Source organism: Phyllostomus hastatus, unplaced genomic scaffold (genome assembly GCF_019186645.2).
Source record: "Phyllostomus hastatus isolate PE091 unplaced genomic scaffold, TTU_PhHast_1.1 phas_contig_137, whole genome shotgun sequence".
NCBI classification, from domain to species: domain Eukaryota; kingdom Metazoa; phylum Chordata; class Mammalia; order Chiroptera; family Phyllostomidae; genus Phyllostomus; species Phyllostomus hastatus.
Genome location: NW_025333583.1, coordinates 14,892,928 through 14,908,151, shown reverse-complemented (window position 1 = coordinate 14,908,151; position 15,224 = coordinate 14,892,928). Strand labels below are relative to the sequence as shown.

At 39.7% G+C, this 15,224-nt stretch overlaps 1 protein-coding gene across 3 annotated transcripts in view; it reads right to left on the bottom strand.

Moving 5' to 3' along the window:
• LANCL1 (LanC like 1) overlaps positions 1-15,224 on the bottom strand; it is a 35,518-nt gene that overhangs the window by 6,923 nt on the left and 13,371 nt on the right. For all 3 annotated transcript variants that reach the window (XM_045854471.1, XM_045854462.1, XM_045854481.1), the window contains exons 4-6: positions 8,822-9,029; positions 2,632-2,767; positions 1,943-2,089 (exon numbers count right to left, since the gene is read on the bottom strand). In XM_045854471.1, coding sequence (XP_045710427.1) covers positions 1,943-2,089; positions 2,632-2,767; positions 8,822-9,029 — 491 coding nt within the window. The remainder of the gene's footprint in view (positions 1-1,942; positions 2,090-2,631; positions 2,768-8,821; positions 9,030-15,224) is intronic.

The window sequence follows — 15,224 nt, the reverse complement described above, 5'->3', positions numbered from 1 at the left end:
ATGTGCGGTTGCTGGGGGCTGCGGCCTGCAACCCAGGCATGTACCCTGACTGGAATCGAACCTGAGACACTTCACTTCTTTAAACAAATTCAAAGTGTTGTCTTTGCCCTACTGGGGGTAAATTTGTTGGGGGTGGGGGAGGGGGGCAGGCAGTGGTGGTAGGAATTAGGCCATACTTGTAACAGGCTTTCTCGGATACTGAACGTGCACTAAGTGCTTTAGGGCACGTGTAGATTTTCCGTATCCAAAGAATATTGTTCAAGTTCAGTATAAAATGCTAATGTAGAATGAGTGGATTCTCCTCAAACATGCAGGAATTTTCCAACATGGCCAAAAATATTTTGCTTTATGCTAATACACAGGCACCTCCTGGAATGAATTTTTCAGATTAAAAATGAATTTTAAATAGATACTAATCTGCCAACTGAAAACTCAGTACTCGGTTTCTGGATTTCCTACTACAGAGGACAAAAGGAGGCAGAGGGTGAGATGCTCCTGATGATCTACTTCAATGAAAGGTCACGTGGGGGCCCTAGCTTGTGTGGCTCAGTGGGCTGGGCCCGCAAAGTGAACGGTCACTGGTTTGATTTCCAGGCAGGGCACGTGCCTAGGCTGCAAGTTTGGCCTCTGGGTGAAGTACATGCAAGAGGCAACCAATCAGTGTTTCTGTCCCTCTCTCCCTCCCTTCCTCTCTAAATAAATAAATAAATAAATAACAAAAATAAAAAATAGAAAGGTCCTGTTGTTGTTTAGTCACTGACATGTGTGACACTAACTCATCTTAAAACTTCAGCAGATGGAACTTTCCTTCCTTGAAAACTTTTGAAAATATGTATTTATTTCTGGAAATAGAGAGTCAGTGAGGGTATATGTCAGAAATAAAGAAATTTAAACCTATACTGTTGAAATCCCTAATTATAAGACTCTTAATTGGGAAGTGTAGAAGAAATACAATGGTCGGTCTCCCACAACCACTAACCCTCACAGTGTGACTCTGCATTTAAAAGCAGTAACAACCTTGACTTTCCCAGCATCACTGTCATTGTTTAGTTATGGGAAGAGGGCAGGTCTGACATTGACTTTGCATTATTACAGCCAGCTACTCAACCAGTGAGTAGTACGTATGTCTAAGCACTCATGTCGAACATATTAATGAAACACTTTTCTTTATGCCACATTGTACTTTGGGAAGGTGAGGGGGACACCTTTGTACCATTAAAAATCAATTTCCTTTCGTCATAAATTCTGATTCACAAGTGCCAATTTCTCCTTAAAGAGAGCTAAATAAGCCCCTGGAAACGATGCTCCCAAGAGAAGTGCACTTCTGACCTCCCCGCTCAGATTATGCTGGCTGCAGTAAATCCTACTTGTCCTTAGTCGCTCTGACTTTGGCGGACAGCTCCCAGCAGCATTAGGTCTGAAGAAGTGTTGAACATGGACTATTCAGCTGTTTCTTGGGTAAGTCACACAAAATCCACCAGAAAGGCTCCTTAGCTTGCTCTCTACGTGAGCCTCGGGCAACATATGCTCGTTTGTTTTTTTTATTGATTTTGTTCTTACTTCTGGAATTTATTTCATTGGGTTGTGCCTTACAATGTGAAATAATATTCTTAATATAAGGTGTTTGCTGAAAGAGAAGAGCAGAGCAGAAGGCACCTCATACAGAAGTATGGATGGGAACACTTCGGTCAGGACAAGTGGGCCTAGGTAGGCAAGTATGGTCATCCACAAACCAAATGTCATTTCAAAGCACAGTGCCTTTTGTATTTATACACTTGAAATGCACCTTGGCAAGCATTCCTCTTGCTTGTCTAGGCCAGGAATTACAAGGAGAGCACTGCAGTAGTCGACAGAATGAACACATGGAGCGGGGCCCTTGTCTCCCACCCTAGACGGTAAAGGCAGGAGCACAGGCTGCAGTCTCACCATCATCACCCCTTACCTGCATCAGGAAGTAATAAATTCCTGCCAGGCCATGAGCGGCCCCCACATAATATTCTTGGTACCATTCATACATCAGTGGAGTCTTTCCTGTGAAGTTTCTTTTTCTTGCTAGGTTCTCTCCAGATGTTAAGACAGTTTCACAAATCTAAAGGGAGAAAACCAACCAAAAAAATGAGAGAATTAGAGTAAAACCCCCCTTGGTTGAGGTAAGGACCTTTTTGCATGAATACTGGGGAACATGATGAATTAGACATCACCTTAGGCCATGGACAGGCAGTTTAATTCGGCACTTAGAGAAGTGCATGTGACTATATTCTGTCTAAAAAGGGGAGAACACGGAAGATCTCGAACTCTTCTCACTAGAGCTTGCAAGGATTCACTTGCCAATGGAAGGCCTAACTGCTTCCGGCATGAAAGGAGACACCTGCACCTGCGAGGTGCAACTGGGCTGTCTTCTCGGAAAGGGCCTCGAACCTCGCCAATGGCTGAACTCCTTACTGAGTCACTCTGCAGTGTTTCCAACAGCACTCAGCGTGAAGCTACTGGTCCTCTGATCAAGCCTGACCTTCAGAGGTCAATATACAACTTCTGGCTACACAGGATAGCTAACTGGAGAAATAAAACCAACAGTTCAGGCAGATGGTAAGCAGAAGCCTAAAAAGCTCCAAAAGCACAAAAGCATACTACCTGCTGAATATGGCTTTGAGGAATCTTTTCCACTCCGAAGTTCTTATTCACAAACAGAAGAGCATAGATGTAGCCCACACGTCCGTAGAGCATTTCATTTGGAACATGAGGATCAATCTTATTTAGGTGAATTAGCCTGAGAAGAAAAATACACGCTTAAGGTAATTTGAAAGGAATTAAGTAATGGTATATACTAAAAGAATGGTACATTTGAAAAACACACAGATATATATTAAATTAGATTATTATATATTATTTTAATGTTTTAAGTTATATATTTCCCATTACCATTTAGTCCCCTCCTACCCCTCTCCCTCCACCCCCACACTCACCACACTGTTGTCCACGGCCATGGGTCCTTTTCCCTCAATCCCTCCCCCTCCTCCCCCTCGCCCCGGCTGTCAGCCTGCTCTCTATCTATGAGTCTGTCTCTATTTTGCTTGTGCTTTGAAATGGTTAAGTATGAAAGTGGTGGCTTGTGCACATTTTTTCTTCTACAAATACAGGCATAAAACTCACAGTGGAACAAACAGTGTCATCTTAGGTACAGGAACACATTGGTAGGAGACCGTTTTTAATTTTCCCGTAATCCTTGACTTCCCCCCCAATGTCAACAGGGTCATCTGGATGGCGGAATTACGGGCCATTTTGTTTTCTGCTTCATTATCTCTCTCTCTCTCTCTCTCTCTCTCTCTCTCACACACACACACACACACACACACACACACTCCTAATATTTTTAAAGAGCTTAAAAACATTTATGAAAAATTGTTTTTTTAAATGTCCAACTGGCAGGTCAGTAACATTGAGACCTTAAGAAAATAAAATCAGTTTACTAGATATAAACTCTTCTGTTGTGGTAAAGAGAATGAATGTTTTAGAGTCTTGATGAGAATTTTTAAATCAAGTTTTAATGTAAATGTATCAGACTGTATAAAATTTAGACATAAAAAAGCACTTCTGATTTACTTTTGCAAAGGAGATTAAAAGAAATACTCAAAGAGAAACTACCATGAATTTACTGACCAAACACTGCTCTATGGAAGTTACTCAGAACAATTACTGCACTAACTCCAATGATGTTCTTATCTGAATAAAAATGTTTGAACCACTGTTATCAGAAAACGTTTCCTTTATTTGCCACCATTATGACCTGCATTACCACTAGGTGGCAATATATATCAATAATTAGCATCTCAATTATTGTGGTTATTTGCCTTTGGGAAGTTCAAAGTAGGTAGCAAACACTGTTCAAATCTTTGAAAATATAGTGTGGTTCATAGAGTCTCCTTAAAACAATGCTTTACAGTTTAGGGTGAAAAAGTACATATTCTACCTTTTTCTGGATTTAAATTCAAATAATTAAAACTCATTAGTTGGGTCTGATGATTGTTAAAAGTAGGAGTTTTAAATTTATGTTTTATATGCCATATTCTTTAGATAAAAAGAGGAAATGACAGCATTTATAAGCCATAATGGCTATTTTATGTGTTTCCAAAAACAAAGCCAGAAGTGCATCATGCAGCTCCATGTATTTGTTTTAATATGGATGCATTGATTACAACCATTCTGAAGGGAGAACAATGACATATAAAACAGAGCAGTTCTTCTCCACTCTTAGCAGTACTTCCCCAGGGTATCACTGGAGAGTTTTTGCCTTGTATCATCAAAAGAAGTTTGACATAAAAGAAGTTCTTAGCCCTGGCTGGCATAGCTCAGTGGATTGAGCTCGAGCTGCGATTCAAAGTGTCGCAGGTTCGATTCCCAGTCAGGGCACATGCCTGGGTTGCAGGCCACAGCCCCCAGCAACCGCACATTGATGTTTCTCTCTCTCTTTCTCCCTCCCTTCTCTCTCTAAAAATAAATAAATTAAATCTTTAAAAAAGTTCTTTTCTTACTCATCACACTACAGAAGAGGGAGGGTATAATTTTCTGACCAGAAAGCTAAAGTTCTTCATCACTGTGAGTACGGGCCCCAAAGCACTGTGTACTCAGGTTAGTCCCGTATTTGGGTAGGAAACAGGCTGCACTCTCTATGTGGGTGGAGGCACCAACTGTCTCTCTGCAGAAGGAATGGTGAAAACAGACACCTACACAAAAATCAGGCTCCAGGAAGAACTAGCCCTAATGACCACCCAACCCCATCCCTACCCCCAGGCCAACTGCAGGGCACACCTGCATATTTTTTCTCCTGTTCTCTCCCCCATTCATTCTCATTCTCTCTCTCCCCCTTCCCCTCCTTTTGGAGTCACAGACCCCTCCAAGAAAAGTGTGAGTACAATTTGGGGGCTTTCTATACCTCTGGAAGCCCTCCCCCAAAGTTAAGAACCTTTACCTTAGGGAAAATTATGAGTCTGAAAGACCATTATGTTAAGAAAATATAGGAAAGATGTTATTCATGAGACAAGATCTCAGTTATTATCTTCCTTAATGACATCAATTAATTTTGGACTTACTGAAACTGAATTGAAAAGACATATTTTTGCTTCAAAGGAAGAAGATGTGAAACTACAAATAATGTTTTTTCTTTTTCTTCTGCCATGAAATCCAGAAATATAAAAAATCGAAGCTGTGGACACAATGTATTTGCCTATCATAAGTTCACATTTTATATTTTTATTTTAAAGATTTTATTTATTTTTTTAGAGAGTGGAAGGCAGGGAGAAAGAGAGGAAGAGAAACATCAATGTGTGCCTCTTGTGTGCCCTCCACTGGGGATCTGCCCTGCAACCCAGGCATGTGCCCTGACTGGGGAAATTGAACCAGTGACCCTTTGGTTCACAGGCCCGCACTCAGTCCACTGAGTCACACCAAGCAGGGCTCACATTCTATATATATATATCTATATATATATATAGATATATATATATATCTATATATATATATCTATATATATATATTTTTTTAAGATTTTATTTTATTTATTTTTAGAGAGGGAGAGGGGGGAGAGAGAGAGAGAGAGAGAGAGAGAGAGAGAGAGAGAGAGGGAGAGAAACATCAATGTGTGGTTGCTAGGGGCCGTGGCCTGCAACCCAGGCATGTGCCCTGACTGGGAGTCGAACCTGTGACACTGGTTCATAGCCTGTGCTCAATCCACTGAGCTACAGCAGCCAGGGCACATTCTATATTTTTAATAATAACAACTCCATTAGCTATAAAAAATTGTTAAAATATTATACAATTAAAAAATATATATAGATAACAGAAACAGCTTTATTACCAAGGTACAAAAAACTTATACCTTACTCTTAAGGATGTTTTAAAGTAAACCAATATTACTATATGGTAATATTCCCCAAACACTATTTCTTAAAACAACAGGCCCTAAGGTATCATGAGGAAAAAGTGCTGTCTAAATGATAAATTTGGCAAATTCTGCTCCCTAGAGTAGGCGGAGCTTCTCTTCAGACTCTCAAGATCCTGGGCAGACAGTAAAGTTACATATTTACCTTTGTTTACTTAATTTCCCCAATCTGTTTAAATACACGCTACTTGTATTTAACAAATATTGACATGTATTGACATTTTTCATATAGCAAACTAGTACTATTTGGTTGTACATATATGAGAAGGCTGGCATTATAATAAAATATTGGGATGACTACAATTTATTTTATGATACTTAAAGATTCCTCCAATGAGACTTTCTTGTGAACCTGTAAAGCAGACATGTGGCGAATGGTTTTAAACTGGCTATGTGAAACAAATAAAAAGGTGGCTTCTGTATTTCAAATTTAGGTGGGTATGAAACAGTTTTTGTATTGGCTGGTTTCATTCAAGTTCATTACTATAAAAGGGATACATATGTTAATTAAACTTTTGCAGAAATCAGTTTTGTTTCACTTGTGATTTGATCAAGCTTTGTGACAGATTTTATATTAAATACTTCCCAGTCCTGGAATGGAATGTTCATGGTTTATTCCTCTAAAATACACTAGTACTACATTTTCTGTTTTTAAGTTGCATTAGATAATTTCTTACCTCGGACAGATGTATCACAGGCACGTATAAAAAAAGGTATTTGGGAGTGTACTTCAATTCAGGGAATGATTTAATACAATTCACACATCATTACAGGTAGAGCACAACACTCCTTGGATTCTCCTCCATCCCCTCTTTTGTTACATTTTCCAGTGGAAAAAGTTAGTTGCAATAAGAAAATATCACTGTATGGGAAAAAATTGGGGGAGGAGGGAGAATTCGCATACATGTGCTCAAAACACAAGAGTATGGCTGATTCCTTCTTTACATATAACACAAACTGTATCTGAAAAGGCCTAATTACAGCGTATTCTGTGACGTGGATGATTGTGCTAAGTGAAATAAGCCAGTCCCAAAAGACAAATACTGAATGAGTCCCCTTATATGAGATACTGAGACACTCAGTGGTTAAAAATCGTTGAGACAGAATGCAGAGCTGAGGTTGTCAGGGGCTGGGGTCAGGCAGGGGGGTCCAGACGCAGGTTTACAGGATGAAAAGAGCTATGAAGACAGATGGTGCTGATGGCTGCATGACATCATTAATGTATTTAATTCCACTAAACTGTAGACTTAAAAATGGTTAATATGGTAAATTTGATATTATATGTATTTTACCACAATTATTGGAAAAAAGGAACCAAATGTAAATTCTATAACTAAAAATTGCAATGTCTAAAGTAAAAAATTCCCTGGATGGGCTTAACAGCAGAATGGATAGAACAGAACAGAACAGAAGAGAATACAAAACAAAACAAGGAAATCTCATTCATTCATGCCAGTGGGGGTGCAAAATGGTACAGCCTCTTTGGAAGTCGGTTCAGCAGTTTGTTATAAAACTAAACATATTCTTAGCATATAATACAGCAATCATACTTCTTGGTATTTCTGAAGGAGCTAGAAACTTACATCCACATAAAAACTTGCACAAGGATGTTTATAGCAACTTCTATTTGCCAAAACTTGAAAGCAACCAAGATGACCTTCAATAGGTGAATGAATATATAAACTGGTACACAATGGAATATTACTCAGCACTAAAAAGAAATAAGCTATCAAGCCATGAAAAGACACGGAGGAACCTTAATGTACACTACTAAGGGAAAGAAACTGATCTGAAACGGCTACAGATACTACATGATTCCAATGACATGGTATCCTGGGAAAGGCAAAATCATGGAGGCAGTAGAAAAATCAGTGGGTACCAGGGGTCAGGCAGGAGGGAAGGGGGATGACTAGGTAGAGCACAAAGGATTTTTAGGGCAGTGAAACTACTCTGAATGATACTGCCATGATGAAAACATGTTAGTATACGTATGTCCAACCACAGAATGTACAACACCAAGAGTGAAATGCAAGGTAAACTATGGACTTCAGGTGATCATGGCGTCTCAGTGTAGGTTCATCAACTGTGTACATCATCTCTGGTCGGGGATGTTGACAATGGCGAGGTTGTGCACGTGTGGGAACGGAGGGTATAAGGGGAATCTATATATCTTTCTTCTCAATCATGCTATGAATCGAAAACTACTCTAAAAAGCAAAGTCTACTACACAAGTAAACAGAACAACAAACCTTTGTTGGCAATGAAACTCCCTGTATGTTAGCACACTCAGTGGGAACCTAACCTGCATGCAGAACTGCATGGCAGCCAGATTTCTTAGCAGAATTCTGAAAGAGTGTTCACTAAATCCTAGTAAAGCAGGAACTGCAATTTATTAGTATAAAAGTTTGGTAATTTTTCACAATTCACAAGCTACTAGTGGGCTGCCCTGATTTATATTAAAAACAAAAAGCTAGCTTTGCATATCATTTGTTCTTAAACAAAGAAGTTCTGCATCAGTTTGTGTACCTTTAGGACGCCTCTCTCAACCCCCCACAGGAAGTGAGCTGCATTTTTTTCAGAGTATTGATCTTGGATCACACCTTGGATTAGTAATCATATAATTAGGCTTTTGATCTCATGTTTGTTACTGAAACTGATGTTTGATCTGGAATGTGTCAGTGTCATTTATATCTTGCAATAAAATAGGGATTATAATGGTTGTGCCTTAACTACAACAAAGGAATAATGTGAGAATTGATTAAATGACAGCACCAAGATTTATTGCTGAGAGGAAAGTAAATTCACTAAAATGTTCTTTTGCTAACACACACAGAATCAATGCATAATAACAGGTAGATAAAAATCCTCAGAGAGAAACGTGATTACCGGGTGATGCAATCCTCTGCCTGCTTCTCGTTGTTCATCTTGTGATGCACCACAGCGGCCACTGCCAGCGGGCCTGCATCTCCGCAGAGGAAGGTGATGGAACGCTTGGACAAGCAGTTCAGACTCTGCTTTACATAGCCTTGCGCCATCTGCAGGTAGGCAGGGTCCCCGAACACATCATAGAGATGCAAGTAAAGCACCGCAATACCTGAAAAGCAAGAGGAAAATATTGTAAAAATGAGAAAAGGGCAGTTGGCTGTATTATTTTGGTGTGTGCCTACCCAGTGGTGCTGCTTGTTGATATACCGTAGCAAATGTGTAAACTATCCGGTAGTTCAGAAGACCTCAGTCCTAGACTCAGCTGTATTACTGAGCCACTCTAAGAACCCGGTACAGGCAAACACTTCACTGGTTCTCAGTTTCTTCATCATTAGTAATTCTAAATAACAGGAAGTCTAAGGCCCTCTAAGAACTCTCAATCCAAGTTTATTTTAATCTTTGTTGCACTCTGGCTATTATGTTAATGTAATCTTTTTGATGGTTAAATGACAGGTCATAAACTATGGTTCCAAATAAACACTTACTTAACAAATAATAATTTATTTAATAATAAACAAGACATGTTTGTTTTTGTGAGCTAAAGAAATTTAAAGACTAGGGAATGAAAAATTTGATTAACTCTTTATATAGATTTTCGTGTTTTTTTTTTTTTTTCCCCCTATGAGAAGGCAGGTAGAGTAATCAAATCCCCTACTCCAGCATCATTCTAGACAGGGAAATAAATTTAATTTCCCCTTAATTTTTTTTCTCTCTCTTTGTAGAGAACCCAGGTTCTTTAGGAACTATACTGTAAAAGCTGCCAATGACTTCTGCTTTGGGCCTTACTCAGTCTGCTCCTTACCCTACTCATGAAGCCTGCTGCACGCAATTGAGCTGTTGTCTGCATGCCCTTATTCCAAATACCTGTCACAGTACACAGACCTCCCCCCTCAGGCAGCCTGGTCTCAGGGCAGACTCAGATGTGGCGCAGGGAGCCTGCCTGCAGTATTTCCAGAAACTCATTTTTCTCCTTAAAGTACATTTTCCATCTCATTTACCATTTTTAAAAGATACAGAGCTTCTGTTTAAGTCTAAATTAATAGAGCCAATCTCTTCACGAATTTCAATGCAGTAAAAATGCAGTCTGCAAAATAACTTTTCATTGTACTGCGGACAATTTTAAATTTAGATAGTTTTCTCATTTTGCATGGGTAATCTCCAAAGCTTTGTGGTACAGACAATTCAATTTCACATGTATATTAGGACCAAATTTTCATTTCCTGCCGAAGTTAACAACACTGTCTGCTCTTTCAAAGTGGCTTGGTGTTAGTAATTCTACAAGCTGATGATCAGATGTACCAACCAACGCTTAAGGTTTGTAGACATAAGTGTACAAAGCTACATATGTGGGTAAGAAAAAAAATCTCCTTTTCACAAATGATCAATGTCAAGAGCTTCGTTTAGGATTAGTTCCTTAACAGGCTTCATCTCATCCACACCAGGCATCTGCAGGCAATCTATTTAAATTGTTACCCTTTCACTTCTATTGCCCTCTATTCCCATCGCTGCCTGAACTTTCTAATTAAGTTATGTAAGCACCAACACCAGATAATGACAGGACTGAGATCTGAGAAAATAAAAAGGGATTAAATACAAGCCCAATGATTGCTTTCCTTTGCTGACCTTTGTCTTTCATTATCAGCAATTCCTCTCGGCTTAAATATTTAACAAACAGAACCCATCCAAGTTTGGCAATTGTAAGATTTGATGTATTTCTTATGAAAAATAGGTGATCGTTTCTCAAGTCTCATGGTATTTCATTCAGATATTTTGTTTTCTCCTTTTTGATCAACAGAGAATCATCTCGCCAGCCTCTGGGACTTCACCACCTCAGGCTCTATTTCTTTCCTTCTCACTCTGGGTCTCAGTGTCTGCTTGTCTTGATTAAGTAACCTCCTGGAGGTCACAACCATGGTGTCTAACTTTCTGACACAAAACACCCAAGGATGAAAAGGGTTTCAAGTGAGGGGTGCTGCTGCCAATCAGAAAAATGCTCCTGAACAAGCTGAGTACCAATCAGTCTGAGTCAGGAAAATGCCTGAGTCAAAGACATTTAATGCCTCATCAGGATTTTATACCCCAGGTGCCCTAATTTAATAATAGGAAAAAATAGAGGGCCTGCCTGTGGCCAAATGTCTTGTACCTGATTTTTAATGACCTTCCGACCTCTGATAATATTCATGCATGTAACATCACCTTTGCATAAACACCAAAGGCTGAGAGACAGCTGGCAGATACCTGGTGGGAAATAAAGACACAACCTCCAGGGCTCTGCAGGGAAAACTCATCCAGTCCTCACATATACTAACAGCCCTGAACACAGCCTAGGCTTTAAGAAAACTATTCTCTTATGTAATTTTTATCAAAATAAGTATGTTTTTTGGAAGAAATTAAATAATACTGCAAGGTTTAATATACGTATGTGGTCTCTTGCCCCAATCCATTCCTGCCACCCAGAGGCAAGCACTTTCAATAATTTTAGCCGTAATACGCTATGTCCCATCTCTTCATTTTTCTTTATCAGGCATTCTGACCCACAATCTGGGAGATAAGGATTTAGCTCTTGTAATACAGACTGTGAAGTGGTCCCCCCAAATATATCTCCCTTTTCATTCAACAATAATGCCCTGGATTTTAGCTAGGTACAGGGCTGCTCATAAGTCTTCTTTGCAGCTGGGTATGAGACATATGAGACCTAGTGGGTCCAATGAAACATGGTGGAAGTAATGAAGGTAACTTCAGAAAATGTTCTTGAATGGAGGGGACCTGTCATTTCTTTCCCACTGGCTGGGATGCAGATGTGATGGTGTAGCTGAAGCAGCCATCTTAGACCAAGAGGCAGCAGCTCTGTGATGAGGATGATTAAAGCCTCAATATCAAAGAAGCTTAAATCCTGAAGGACTGTGATGCTGTCCTGGACTGCCTATTTACAAAAGAAAGAAATTCTGTTGTGTCAAAGTCACTGTTATTTTAGATGTATCCCCACTGCTGATAAGCCTAATCCTAAAGCAGACAGCTCTTTTTGAAGCTGGAGAGTTAGGCAGAAGGTAGATGGATAAGGCTGTGTAAGCCAGTTCAGGATTTTGGGTGTTATTTGAGAAGCACCACTTGAAACACTAGCAGAGCAGAATTAGATCTGTGTTTTTAAAAGTTCACTGTAATGTTTAGAAAAAAAGCGTGTGAAACAGAGGATGCAGTGGAACAGGTAGAAGGATGCTTCAGGAGTACCAGCGAGAGGCAGGGTAGCTGCAATAGAGGCGAAGTGAGGCTGTTCTGGCAAGATGCCTGTCTGGGAGGGAAAGTCAGTGGAACCTGGTGGGGAATGACTGACAGGGAGATGCCAAGATGACTCCAGATGGGCAATGGTGCCAGACACCGAGATGGAAAACACTGCTGGGCGGGGGGGCCAGCTTGGGAGGGAAGACTACAGTTGTATTCATTCATAAACTCAGCCCCAAACATGCCTCCCAGTCTCTAAAGGAATTTAATACAATGAAAAACAACACTTTTACTGGCTTCTAGGATAACCACCATCAAAACTGGTCATGAGGCTCAACACAGGATGATGTATGGAGTTTAATCTTTTTAGTGTTTTCTTTTTCCTTTCATCGCAGTGCATACTAGTTAATCAAGAGTATTCTTGGGCTTAAATTTGAGTAGCAGATAAAATTTCCTTCTCTTGTGTTTGCTAAGAAAAAGGTAGAATAATGGAGATTTATTTCTTTTTTCTAGCACTTCACCTTTTCTTCTAGACCAGAAATGATTGAAATGAGGTTTAAATTTTGAATGCATTTAACTGTAAAAATATGCTACAAATTGTTACAGATTTTAGAATTATTTTATTTAAAAATATGAAAGTCCCTCTCCTCCCCTTTTTTGAATCTAGATGAATTCTGACATTTTCATTAATATAAAATTTAAGTTAAATATTCTTCTATTTCTTAGCTGGCTTACTCCCTATCTACTGTCATTAAGCTATGAAAACTATTTTACTGTCTTGTTAGATTTGCTCATATATATCTTAAGTATACTGACATGTTTTAAAAGAGAAAATAATCCATATGAAGAGAGGGATGCTGAGAAATAAATATAGCAAAATCTAATCCATTATTGTCCTGTTAATTCTAAAGTCAGTAGAGGTGAAAAATAAAATTTTTTAAATAATATCCTAATTCTGTTAAGTAATGAGTAATTTCCTTCAGGAACAAGTGCTTATCCCTATTCTGGATAGCCTTACTTCATTTCTCAAAAGAGTATAGAAAAGTTGTTATAGGGATCCCACCTCTATGGAAATCTAGATAAAGTTAAGTAACATCAGTAACAACCAATCAACAGAGTGCCTTGTAGGATCAAACACATGAAGTGAGTAAGTTTTCAAATAGCATGTTAATTCTTTAGTTATCTGTACCTTTGGAAGGTGACGTGGTGAAGAGAGGTGGACAGGGGTTGGCAGAGTATCCCCCCATCAAGGAGGAGGTGTGGGTGGGTGCAGACTGAAAGGGGGCTTCTGACATGAGGGGACTGAAATGGAGCAGGTGCAGAGAGTGCTCTCCCAAGTGGAATTATCTGAGCAACTCTGGGCGGAGAAGACGCCTAGGGGATGACCTGGTTAACGAGGTTGGGCTTCCTGGGGATTCACATGATTAAAAACCAGACACAGAAATTTAGATTTGATGCTAATCTAGTGTCAGTTTACACAGAGAAGTAATATTCAACAAAAGCATTTTTAAAAGATAAATTTGACCATATGTGTTAGTTTAGGTCTTCCAAGATGACAATGAACATGCAGAACTTTCTAAGGAAAGTCTATCCATTTACCCAGGAAATGGATTCCAGACACAGACTACAGGGCATCGTACCAGCAAGTACATACTTTGGCTTGGAGGTGACATACACCACTTCCACCTGCAGCCCCTGGTCCAGAAGATGTAGCTTCACCTAAGAACAATGGCAGGGTGTGGCGGGGGGGGGGGTCCCTACCCCACCCATGAGCACAGAAGGAAAGGGACAGCAGTTACAAGTGGGCACTACAAGTGTCTAACATGGGCCTGGTGGGGAGGAGGCAGAGAGGAGCCAAACCAGAGAGGGACATATCAGGTTTGAGATATTCATTAGGTATCCAAGTAGGGAGGTCAAGGTAGCAGGTGGACATATGAGTCTGTAGTTCAAGAATGAAAGATCAGACAAATATCCTCTAACCGTGTGGAAAATGTGTTAACCAAAGTGGTCAATTTCAGAAGCAGCTGGAACTCATTAATCCAATGCAAGTGGGAGTTGCATTTGATTAAAACAAAACAAAAAACTTTGCTTATCACCTTCTTGTGGTCTGAGAGGCCACAAAAAAACCCAGATACTTATCATCTTGATCTCACAGTTCCTGGAGCCTATTTGGTTGCTCAGAACTGTGGTGTCCAATATTTAAGTTAATTAAAAGTAAACATTTAAAATTCTGTTCTCAGTCATGCTACCCACATTTTAAATGCTTGACAGCCACCCCGTGGCTAGTGGCTGCTGTACTGAACAGCAAAGTAACATCTGCATCACCACAGAAAGTTCTAGGGACTGTGCTGCTCTGAACACAAGAGTAGATGTAATATTCTGCATAAGACGTTCAGGAAGTCTGGCCCTGCCTTACAATTCACTCTAGAAGTCTCTTCTTTTGGAAATGTTGACAACTGCTTGATAGAAAAAAAATGTATATATACTGTGAAGACCAAGTAAAATTTTGCTGTAACAGAAATCCATTCTGGCTTTCTGTATGGAACTAGGTTTTTCTATTCTGTTTCCTCCTATAGCTACTACTCTGGAAAGGGAGGGTGAACTGCTTGGGGACACTTCTAAATTTGCAATTTCCTTACTCAGCTACTTACCCCACTAGTACTATAAATATAGCCAGCTGTTGAGAAGTAATTAATACTAAGCCTTTGAATTTCTGAGGGATCATTAGTCCTATTCATCTTGACCAATCAAGACCTGCTGTGTCTCAAATGTATATGGAGATGACAACCCCAGATGCATGAACCTCCTAAAGCACTTCTCCATACTCTGCATTTCAGGGAGTACTCCTTAATATTATTCTGTTATTTACAATCAGTCCACACTGATGTACAAATCTTTGCCCTGGTAGCTGAGCTCTGTGAGTGTGTCCTTACAGGTCAGGGGCTTTTAAGAACTCCCTTCATGGACCCTGGTAGGAAAATTCATGTTCAGACTATATAATACACTGGTGTCACAAGAGGGGCTCAGCTAACAGCCAAGAATGGGTCACAACAGTTCGAGTGACATGTAGACCTGATCTCCCTAA